We start from the raw sequence: 12,500 nt of genomic DNA, 5'->3' as shown, positions 1-12,500 counted from the left end.
GATGCAATCATTCCCATAGTTTTACTTATTTTTATGATAGCAGAATCAACATGACGTTTCCATGACAAACTTTGATCGATTAAAACACCTAGGTATTTGATATAACTTTTTTGCTCTAAACTGACTCTTTTGCTTGTTTCACAATCCAAAATACTTATTTAGGGAAAAAAATTCATTTTTTGTGACGAGGACGAAAAATTACAAAATTAGAATTTTTCGTATTCAATGTCAACTTATTTTTACTAAACCAATCATGTACATTAAGTCTGCATGAACAGTTTGTTCAACCGCCTCGAGACGGCTGTTATTGACATGAAAGACGATTGGTGTCTTATTAACATCGACGATGGCTTAACAAATACCATTCTTTTTACTGATTTAAAAAGGCATTTGATACTATAAGTATTGACCATGAGATGGTTCTGTCAAAATTGGAGCTGTATGGCTTTAAAGGTACAGGTTTTAATTTTTTTTCGAGACTCTTGACCACTCAGTCAGAACTCAGGTTACAGTTATAAACAACGTATATGCTGAAACTACTTACGTTGTGGGGTGCCTTAAGGCTCTATCCTTGGCCCTCTACTATTCCTATTATACATGAATGACCTCGCCGGACCTAAAACATCCTATCAGATGTGAGGATGTATGCCGATGAAAGTAATCTCACTCCAAAAACCCTGAAGAGTTGATTTCATCCCTCGCTCACGATCTAAGCAATCTGAAAAAATGGCCAGACTCTTAACGGTTTAAGTCTTTAGTTAATGTCCTCAAGAGCAAGCGTCTGTTTACAGGGACAAAACATAAAACCTCTCGGCTGCCAAGTGAACCTCAAATCTGCCTTGATGGGCATTCAGTTATTGGAAGAGTCAAGACATACAAATGCCTAGGCATTCAGTAGGATGAAACACCCTCGTGGGAGGCTCATATCTCTTAAGTTGCCGGTAAAGTTGCTGAAGTAGTTGCCGCCCAGAGGAGGCTAAAACCGATGTTTCCCTAAAGTACCCTAGGAACGACTTATAAGTCACGAATTCTACCACATATTGATTATTGCAGCGCTGTGTGGGCCTGCATCGGTAATGGTTGAGCCAAAAACTGGAGAAATTAAAAATTAGGGCAGCACGCGTACAAACAGAATCTGATTGAGATGTCACATCTGCACAGATTCATCGTGCCTTCAAATGGAAAAGCCTCGCTGACAGAAATGAAAACGATATTTCAAATCTTTAACATTCAATCAGTAACTAACCTTGCACCCAAATACCTGCGTCTGAAAAATTCGCCAGCGTACATGATACCATTCACACACATAATCGTCGGGGAGCCCAACATAACCTGTTTATTCCGCAGCCAAATGCTGAGGCCCTCAAATAGAGTTTCAGTTATAGGGGCGCAGTGAAGCCTGGTTTCCATATGATCTGCAACGGTCTGCGATCGGTCTGTAACACGATCGCCGATAGGTCTGCGCCATGTCGCGGGCACGTCGCAGACATATGGAAACATTTGCCCCCGGCGTCTGAGGCGATCTGCGGCGATCTGCGGCACACGGTCCGGGTAATCGGGAAAGTTGAATTTATTTCTACTTTCCTGACCAGTACGACACTTCTGACTAGGAGAGTTTTTAATGGAAACTTGTGTCTGAGATGATCAGTGTCCTATCGGCAACACACTATTGTTCTCCTTGAAACACGTCGAATCAGACTTGAAGTAATTGCAGGCCTTTTTCTCCTCTCTTCGCAGAGGATTAGTAGTACACTTGTCTGCGATCGCTTCATTCCTATATGGAAACATTTTCCTGCGGTGTTTAAGAACATCTGCGATAAGACCGACGCAGACAGCTTCCGATCGTCGCAGACCGTTTCAGATCATGTAGAAACCAGGCTTAACAGGAAGAGTCTCTCAGCCGAGGCTAAGCAGGTCTCACTACTTTACATAAATTTATTCTGCTATTGCAAATTAGAAATTAATTTTATAGTACTTAATATAAGATATTTCAACGATGCTTGTAATTTTTAAGTTTAAGATTTTTCGTACTCCTGGGCATTATATTTGTTCGTGTTAATGCACACGGCTCTTGAGAGGACCACTCTTTAGTGAAAAGGGTCCCACGGTTAAATAAAGTTTTTTTGTTGTTCTATTTTCGTCCCGAATACCGGCAATCTGGACTTGAGAGGAGGCCATCCTTTGGAATCTCCACGAATCATTCAGAAAGGGTGCGTAGTTCACATGAACGGATATTTCCGGGTTACTTAGACTTCCTTCAAGAACCCTATACCGTCGTCGGCAATTTCTCATTTGGGAGATGAAGACAGAATTTCTCTAATCATATCATCCAACGCGTATGTGCTATACTGCTATACTGTACTCGTTGTCATTTTCCTGGTTGTTATGGCAGTACAGGCTTTCTAGTCGCAACAAGATTTGTCTTAAGGAGTTCATCAGCTGCTCAATGTCATGACTGAGAGTGAGAGTCACCTGGTGAAGACGTGTTTCGATGACTGGATGCGTTGATATGTTACTAGCTTGTAAATGTTTCTTTGTACTGCTCTACTCTACTCTTCTCGACAAGAACTTAGCTTGGTCATCATCGCGGGGTACATTGTGAATAAAGACAAGATCAGTTTTCGAAGAACTCCTCTGCGTTCGGAATGAAGAGATTCGCGGCTAGCAGATGTTGTTTCTCCGGCTGGTTCTCAGACTCCCTCTTTCTTTTTGAAATGCTGGGCACCAAGCTTTCTTGATTTATAAAAATGTTAACGTTAACTTGACATGAATTTTTTTATCAAAAGTCGGCTTGATATTGGCATAGTTGCATTGGTAAGGGAAAGCTGTTTTGACGTGAATATCTGGGAACTTGATATGAATATAAAAAACTTGATGTATACACATAAATCATATGTCAATAGACCATATTCGTATTCCCAGTATTGGACTGGAACTAGCCTGCGAGCAGGCTCTCTCTCTTCGGTGGGAGAGAAGGAGAGCCTGCACGCATCCCTTTGAATTTTGAATGCCGCCTCCTGATGTCACGCTGAGAGAGCTGTCAAAAATTAGCCAATCAGCGCGCACCAGAAGTAAACATTGAAAAAAACACAGAAAACAGAAACCCACGCGTTGTGTATTTCAATTTGCCCGAGGCAGAAACTAATTGCTGATGCCGTAAAGCGTAGCTGAATATTCAGTACGGTAATTCGTCGAAGTCCCTTCCGCGGAAAAAGTGTTTCGTTCGTCAGGGAAAAATTTAGCACACAAACTTCAAACGACGGGAATCGTAATAGAGACATTCGTTTTCCCTGACCGCATCTCCACTGTGTGAGACTCGTCGACCACAACTGCTGCCAAATTTCGGTAAAGCAAAGCGGAATTATCTTTTTAAATTTATTTTAATGAAATACAGACATTACAACTGCTACATCACACTTTAATACTAGACAGATATTCTAATATCTACACCATTTTATTTCAATTGTGGTTATAGATATGTATTTTACTAATTAAATAATTTGGAAATTGGAATATTTTGTTTTCAAGTGTATCAGAGTATTGCGCAGTTACGAGGAGATCGAGCAATCATTTGTGGAGCCGCCTTTTCGGCTTAGCCAAATACTTGCTAAAATCGTGTAGAGTTCCTCTATCGTTAAATCAGCATCAGAGGCAGCCACGGTGACATGAAGTCGCCCTCGTATTTTGGCCGCTACGAAAAACAGTTGGGAAATAAGACTTTTCTCGAATTCTGTGGATAACAGAGATAGAACTTCCTTCCTTCCAGTAGAGAGGCCATTGCATCGCGTTGCCCGACCTTTAATTATGTAAAGTTATGGTAAATTGCAACATTCTACAATTTTCTCAGACGCATTTCTGACCACCTCATCTGCGAAGCGAAGAGGCTTTCTTGTTGTCGGAGCTTGTCAATGGTGACGTCACGAGGTAATTTAATTTCAGCCAATCAGTATTTTGCGTCCAAAATTTGGACGCGACATTCAAAATACAAAGCCATACGGGCAGGCCCTCATTCTACCCCCAACCCCAGTCCCTCGGAGGGCCTGCTCACAGGCTAGACTGGAACTACAATCCTAGACAAAACTGGTCTTGAAAGGTCAAACGAGTTCACGGACTAAACTCTTACAATGGCGGACGTCAGTTTCACTTTGCCAAGTTGAGAACAGCACCTTTTAAAACGACATGTGTGCATTTCAAACAGAGTCACATTAAATAAGTAAATTAACAGTGATTACTTTTTTGCACCAGTAGCGTGAGTAGGATGGCCTGTCAATCATTGACCTATTTTGGGGACAGTAAACATGTATGTGAACATTACTCCATGACATTACTCCATAAGAAAATGCGAAATATATGCCCAATGAATGTGATATTTTGCAACAATAACGTAGTTATATGTAAAGCATACTGGAATACGTACACTGTATTTCTGATTATGGACAAAAGTTATTGTATCTACTTATTTTCAACATTACTCCATTGAAACCATGTATACACAAAGGTTAATTAGATGCATTATTTCAGTTTAAGCTCTCTTTATGGAGTAATGTTGCAGTTTACCTAAAATAAAGCTGAAATGACCATGCAAAGTCCTATATTATTTCCTTTGAAACCCTTTACACTCCAGTTTCAATAATTGATCTGTAGCTGTGCTGTAAAGGCATTATTTTAGGTTTCGAAAATGGAGTAATGTTGGGAGTGATGTCGGGAGTAATGTAAGTGCTCTCGCACTGCTCGCACCATTTCGTGCTAAATCGATCGAAATAAAACAGTTTTTGGCATTCTTCCAACGTCCTCCAAAAAGAAAGCTACCTTTTAACGAATATGAAACATCAAACAACAAAAATGTAGTTTTTATGGCACTTATGGCATTCTTAGTAAACACTTCCCCAACAGAACGGATTTTGGAGTAGCGTTGTGAAGCGTCACACATGTCTGAAATCCAAGTCATAAAACGATGATTTTAACCAAATTTCACTATTGTAAGATTTTATTTATGCATTGGAAAGTACATTATAAGAACGTGTCCAAAATAACAAATGGAAGCCACATGTCAAATACTACGAGAGTTATAAGCGTTCAAAGCAGATTTCCTACTCTCATACAATCCTATACAAAACTGTTGGGAAGGTTAGCAATTTTGAAGTCTTTATTGCTTCTCTCCCCTCCCGCCTCCTTGCTGTGCAAAACTGAATGGTTTCAGTGGAAAATTGTTGACTTACCTTCCAACATTGAATAGGTGGGAGCAGGGCTACGTAAGAGAAAGTGAAACTATTTCTTTTGAGCTTTAACAGAAGCAGGTTGAAATACAGCTCTGGTGTGGTTCATTTACATAACCTTCCCAACTACTTTTATCTATGATTGTAGCTTGCAATGAAGGCTAATGCGGGGGAATATATTAACAAGTATTTGCATTTGAAAAGATTTCCCCTTCAGTAAAGGAGGGCTTAAAAATTTCGCCACCAGTAAAAAACTACATAAGAAATATAGTCAGTCTGCGGGTTGAAGACCGGGAGGTGGAGGGAAAAAGAACAACACGAGTGAACGCGAAAAGGCAGAGAAGTTCTTCTTGCGATGATGGCAATAGTAGAAAGGGGCCGCGTGTACGAGATAACCGACCTTTTGTACTTAACTTTAACACGCGCCCATTTTTCATTGGACAGGAGACTTCCATAGTTATCAAATTAGAGCACAACCCGCAAACTGATAAGACAACGGAAATGCCTCGCGATAAAATGACATTATGCTTTCGGTCAACGGCATAATGTTTGTTTTTATAAATGTATAGTTGACACATGGAATTGGCAATCTTGATATTTTGTCACATTCGGACAAGCATACCGGTGGTAAGTCTCTATCTAACAGTTTCAGTCTGCAATAATTTCAGTATTTCCTCCTCTAACAATGAATATGCACACCCTAGGCACATCTAATTAATAAGTAAGGGTGTGCACGAAAACCTTGGAGAACGTTTATAACGTAAGGTAAAGTCTGCTTACAATCCAAGGGGCCCATTAGGCCGGCGCTTATCCTGGTTTCTGTAGCATGAAGCGCCTAGGAATATTTCTAATCTCCCGAAACAACAGAACACAACAACAACAACTGTTAAGAATCCCAAATGGCTGGAGGCAAACCAGTTGGCTATTTACAAGTGCAGCTGGGAAGTTGAACCAGGGATTACCAGGATCAAATTCAACGAGTGGTCAGAGCGAGTCTTGAACCCGGGATCTCCGGATCTCAAGGCAAGCGCCCTAACCACTGGGCCACACTGCCCATGAGGCTACCGCGCCTCCCAACGTTCAAAGTGAACTATATTTTATATTTTGGATAGTGACCTATCCATTGGATAGAGTTATACAGCAATTGAGCAAATGGGGTCTGATCTACCGAACAAAAGAACTGAGTAAAATTATGTTTATTTGGCTTTTTGGCATTGAAGCATTGAGACAGCGAATAACTCAGAGCTGAGAATCGGACAGTATTCAGTTACCTTTTAATCATCTGAGTAACGTTTTAATTTTAAAATGATAACTGAGAATTTTGTAGTTACTGTCAGCTTATAAAAATATAAAATAAAATTTCTCTTAGCATCATTTACAAATAAGCTGGCTCTTCGTGGCATTAACCTTTACAGAACGTTGCTATGTGTTTCAAAGCTTGCATTACTTACAGCTACATAGTTACCCAGACTCGTTTTAAAACAAGTTAAAGTGCTTTGTCACCATTTTTATTTTTGGTAGTTAAAGTCTCCCCTCCAGTTCCTTTTTCGAAATTCAAGGTTTGGCAACAGCGAATGGGAACTGAATTTTATTCTTTCACACCTGGTTTTGACTTGTATTAAGTTGTATGATCTTGAAGTTAATTAACGGCTATTATCGATACCTACGTTGTCTTTTAACCTTAATTTTCATGTGAATTTTTGAACATCTTTCAACAAGTGGGATGTGTGGGAGAGACAACTAGGCCTACTATATAGTGATGACCTTTCTTGTATTCTAGATTGCGGATATATTTGGTTATTTCAAATTTATTTCATAGGAATGGGACAAAATTGTATAGTTGGTTAATTCAAGAAATAATGATAATAAGTAGGCATTTATGTAGCGCCTTTATCCAGTGTCCAAAGGCGCTTTACAACAATAAAAATCAAAATTAAAAACAGTAAAATTTATAAGAAATGCTGGTAAAAACTAGATCCAAGAAAAAAAAAACGTGTCAATAATAACTATATCCTTGAACAAATAAGTCCTTAAGCTTAGATTTAAACATGCACACATTCACATTAGGGCTTATATCTAGTGGCAAATTATTCTATAATTTAGGAGCTGCAACGGAAAAAGCTCTACCACCATAACTCTTGAGATTGTACCGAGGAACATTTAAAACACAATTATCAGATGATCGAAGCCTGCGAGTAGGAATACGAAGCTCAAGCCTATCACACATACATGTATAGAGGGGAACTAAATCATTGCAGAGCATTATGGGTTGGGAGCAATTTATCCTGTAAACTATACGCTTCTCAATCGGTAGCCAATGAAGCTGACGTAACACTGACGTAACTGGGTCGTATTTACGACCACCAACAACCAACCAAGCAGCACAATTCTGAAGGTGAAGCCAATAAGTAGCGAATTACAGTGGTCCGACTTACAAGTAACAAACGCGTGAATTAGAGTCTTAATATTCGCTAAAGACAAATATCGCTTAATTCTAGCAAAATTCCTTATGTGAAAAAAAAAAAAACAGATTTACGAATAGAAGCGACGTGATATTCAAGTGTCATGTTGTCATCGAAGACGGTTCCCAAAATTCTCGGGGATGAAGTAGGTACTACATCCTCATCGTCAGCAAGTAAAAGATCAAGCTGTTGGTGAGGGCGGTGTCGCGCTCCAATAACTAGCACCTCCGTTTTTTCTATTTATTAAGCTTAAGCTTATTATATAGCATCCACTTATTTATATCACTAATTTAGGCCTCAATGCAGGAAAGAGCAGAAAGTTTGTCAACCATCGAAGATTACTCAAATGAAAGATAAATTTGCGCGTTGTCTGCATAGAAGTGAAAACACATCCCGTGAAATCTAATTATGTTCCCCAACGGTGACGTGTACAATAAATACAAATTAAGTCCTAAGACTGAACCTTGAGGTACACCACAAAAAAATATCTCGACTAGTGGACTTTCCATCCCGAACCATCACAAACTGCTTCCATTAGTGAGGTGAGATTTAAACCAGGAAAGTTCTTTGCCCCTTAATACCGAAACGACGTGACAATCGCTACAAAAGAATAGAGTGATCAACGGTATCAAAGGCTGCAGATAGATCCAACAAAACAAGGATAACAGAGCGGCGACTATCAATAGCTCGCAAGATATCATTTTGACTGAACTCGAAGCAAAGTTGTTTCAGTACTATGCAATTTCTTGTATGCAGACTCTAAAACTTCACTTAGATCGTTATTTAAAATATAGCTAGTTAACTGATGTGCAGCAGCTATCTCAATTAATTTGGAAGTAAACAGTAGATTCGAAACCGGTCGAAAATTACTAAAAACCTCAAAGTCAGGATTCACCTTCTTCAATAAAGGGATGAAAAGCGCTTCCTTGTGAACATCCGCAACAGTTCCTGTCTCCAACGAAAGATTTATCATTTTAGTAATCACGGACAGAAGGTCAGGAAGGCAGAATTTTAGCACACACACAGGAACTGGATCCAAAGCACACGGCTTTATAGAACCAGCATTGATAATATGTTTCACTTTTTCAAGCGACACCTCTTTAAAGCTGGCTAACTGAAAAGGGCAAAGGACTGAGTATGAGAGGAAAGGTGACGCATCGCAAGCATCACTAGAGAGGTTATTACGAATATTTTGTTATTAAAGAAATCTGCGAATCTCTCGGCTCAATCTACATCAGAAGTAGGAGGATAGCTCGGTTCAGCTCTCTTGTGCAGTAATTTATCCACAGTTTGAAAACAGTTTTTACAGTTTCAGACATTTTTTCAAGGCTTAAAACACATTAAAAAGCGTATTTTCGGATTCCTGTACTGTTTGACCGAGCGACGAAGTCCTGGGCTGACTACATAGGAGGAGTAACTAACTTCACATTCATGCGCTATATTACTGACACAGTAAATGACAGTATAAGTTTTGTTTGTTATTAAATGATCATCTATGAAACTCCGTCCACAAACATTTCAGCAACATTTCACTGCCAACAAAGCTACAACTTACTCCTTCTACGTCACAGGTCCCAGTCCTCCTTCGCGCTTGATCAAATCTGGGTTGCCGGACTTAAATGTCCCAAAAATCGATAACGACGAGGAATCCTTTGATACTTTTTGAACAATTTTATCGACATCCCAAAAGGTGAAAAAAGGGTGACTTTAAGACGTGTTGTTAAATTAATGGACCGGCAACAGTTTTGGAAATTAGCCCGACATAAACCTAGCTTCAATCGCTATATCAACTCTAGATATGGCAGCTTCGAGGATAAATCATCTACATGAAGTACGAGAATGTATGTATGTATGCATGTATGTATGTATGTATGTATGTATGTATGTATGTATGTATGTATGTATGTATGTATGTATGTATGTTACAAAAACGAGCTCTTCGGCTAATGTTCTGCACTGGTAATAGATCTCATGCTATTCTTTTGTTTGTCTCCGCTAATGTTTTACCCCTCATTATGCTTTATTTTGAAACAGTAAGGTTCTCTTATGCACGACATATCTACTAATTCTACGACTCAGAATATCTGAGATCTTTTCACCTGTTCATCCGACCGGCGTTCATTCATATAACACAAGATTTTTCTGATGTTGGTAACTTACATGTTCATAAATCAAGACTGAGTATTCGACTTAATTCGCTTTCCATTTTCGGAGCTAAGCTATGAAATTGCCTGAAGCCTGCCCTGCGCAAACTTAGGAAAAAACCTTTTAAAAACGAAACTCACCAATTTTTACTTGCGGTGCTTGGTGATGAGGATGATTATGTTGATGTTAGGGTTAGCTAGCTATCATTATTACTTCCTTATGTTTCATGTCTTATAGGTTCTTGCTCAATCTATCTATGTAAATGCTATTTATCTGTGAATGTATGTGTACAGGGTGTTTCAAAAAAGTTGCATTTTGTCTCAAAAACTTAATGTAAATTTTAGGCAAATTGAAACTGATTCAGCTAGTAAATTTATCTAAATAATTGCTCAAAGGAATTTCAATTCTAAGATTTGAATACATGACAATACTTTTGAATTTCTGCGCCCAATGTACAAGCGCGTGTGCTTTGTCCCGCCATATTTTCCCCGCACATTGTCTGTTTTCGAATTTATTGCCTTTGTTTTGGATTTTCTCTGCTCTTTCATGGAAATCAGTCATTGTTAGGCAGTCACTGTTTGTGCTAGAGCTCAGGCAGCTATTTTACGGTCATCTGGCCATTCAGTATACCTGCCAACTCTCACGCCTTAGGCGTGAGTTTCACGCCTGTGGGTTGAAAACCTCGATCTTACGCCGGCTCATTCATGCGGTCCAATTTCTCACGCCTGACTGAAAAATGTGAGTTGTTGCCGTCTTGCTTGACACAATTTCCAAAAATATGTTAACTCAGACCCATGTAAGAAACGAAAACCATGTGTAAAATGAATAAATGACAATACCTTCCTCGCGATTTCGGATTTTTGAAGTGAAAAGCGCTGGGAGCGAGCTCGCGTTTATACCCGTTTATACGTCTTCGAAAGACTTCGCACGTCTTCGGAAGACTTCGGACTTCTTCGGAAATCTTCGGACGTCTTCGGAAATCTTCGGAAATGTTCGTGTCGTCTTCAAAAATCCCAGCACTCCGAGGATAAAAATCTCACGCCTACATCTCAGAAAAAGTTGGCAAGTATACATTCAGTCAAAGAAATAGCCAAATTGTTTAAAAGACCGAACGATGGGTGAACAAGTGGTCAAAAAGGAATTCCTTCGAGAACAAACCAAGGAGTGGAAGATCGTCTGTTTTGACAAGCTATGCGGGAAATGTAATCACGAAAGCTAAGTATAAGTGTAATAATTCAACAAGAAAGATTGCCTAAAAATTTCATCATCAAAATACCAAGGTTTCGAGGGGTGGAAAGCCTTCAAGCGAAAGAAGGTACAACTGTTAAGTGAGAAGCAAAGAAGGCCTTGTTTGAAATTTGCCAGGAAATACTACAAGCTCACGGCAGAGGATTGGGAGAACTTCTAATTTCCAAATGAGTGTCTTAAGTATCAATTTCATTGCCCGAATCCAGAAAACCACATCGTATGGGGCAATCAGGAGTGCCGGAGTTTGAGCGTGATTGATGCCGGAGAAGTGTGATTTTATCGGCGAGATGTGAGGTAAGCTAGAAATTACTTTCCAGCCTTTCCTTTATTTATGTACGAGTGGCAACCCGGGAAGTTGAGAAGTCGCGTAAATCGCATTCAGTCAGGCAAATACCCACACAAAAAGCGAGAAATTCACCACGACAATGAAGTGCGGCCTTTCATTGAGAACTTTTGCGGGTAAATAATGTCTTTTTCAGTTTGTTATCGAGACTCCCATACAGATCGTTATATTTTTTTACTCTCCGAGTCTGGGCAGCCTCTGGTGTAAACAGAAGATCCACCCGCTTCGAAAACGATGCGGTTACAAATGTAAACGCCACCTCAGTCTCCAGTTAAAAAATTCTGCTCACGTGATAACATTTCTTGTGGCTCTGCGGTTTCGGAAATACCGATCTCGTGACTCTAATTTCTGTTGCTCTCCCCAAAGAGAAAAGCGTGAAACGGTGTTGACGGCGAGTAAAACCGGCCGAAGCTATTACGGGTAACCCAGGAAAAGTCTTGTCCGAGGAAATAAGAAGCAAGTGAAAACTTTCGAAACCACAGAGTCACAAAAGTGTTATCACGTGATCAGATTTTGTTAACCGCAGACTGAAATCAATGCCCTTGTCGCCCTTGTCCAAGGACGTCTGATGAGATCGATAGTATGCAGCTATTTTATAGGCTTGTCGCCTTCCTCCCCCCTGCCGGCACTCGTCGCTGCTCATCCGAAAAATTGTCACTTTCACCAAAAACACCGTGGATGACGAGTAAGTACCTAGGGTATGAGAGAATGTGATCCCCTTTTGAAAAATCCTAGCTACGCCCCTGTGTTACCCAGTGACCAGACCTCCACGTACTAAATCAAAGAAATTCCAGAAAACAGAAGTGAAACCGGTAACTAACCTCAAGGCGGGAGGTTATAGACGGACCAACGAAAAAACAGCTGTTTAGCTCAAAGAAGGCAGTGACCTTTCAGTGCAGGACAGAGCGCCGGCCCACACTTCAAAGGCGGATCAGACATGGTGTCAGAAGAATTTGCCCAACTTTTATACCCATGGACGACTTGCCGGCAAACTCGCCTGATCTGAACATCATTGACGAGACAACGTACAGAGATCCAGCCCCTGAAACAGGCGACTACGGTTCGGGCGAAAAAATGCTAACTCAC

The 12,500-nt window shown here is 40.1% G+C and overlaps 2 protein-coding genes across 2 annotated transcripts in view; both read left to right on the top strand.

Moving 5' to 3' along the window:
* LOC138024267 (single-stranded DNA-binding protein 3-like) overlaps positions 1-12,500 on the top strand; it is a 699,715-nt gene that overhangs the window by 301,834 nt on the left and 385,381 nt on the right. The gene's annotated exons all lie outside the window — the stretch shown is intronic.
* LOC138023481 (contactin-associated protein like 5-2-like) overlaps positions 12,387-12,500 on the top strand; it is an 18,786-nt gene continuing 18,672 nt past the window's right edge. Inside the window, exon 1 of the mRNA XM_068870481.1 lies at positions 12,387-12,474. Within this exon, the coding sequence (XP_068726582.1) occupies positions 12,387-12,474 (88 nt within the window). The remainder of the gene's footprint in view (positions 12,475-12,500) is intronic.

The sequence above is a fragment of the Montipora capricornis genome, chromosome 11 (assembly GCF_036669925.1).
Source record: "Montipora capricornis isolate CH-2021 chromosome 11, ASM3666992v2, whole genome shotgun sequence".
Lineage (NCBI taxonomy): Eukaryota > Metazoa > Cnidaria > Anthozoa > Scleractinia > Acroporidae > Montipora > Montipora capricornis.
The sequence above is the reverse complement of the archived record's forward strand: the minus strand, read 5'-3'. Positions and strand labels throughout refer to the sequence as shown.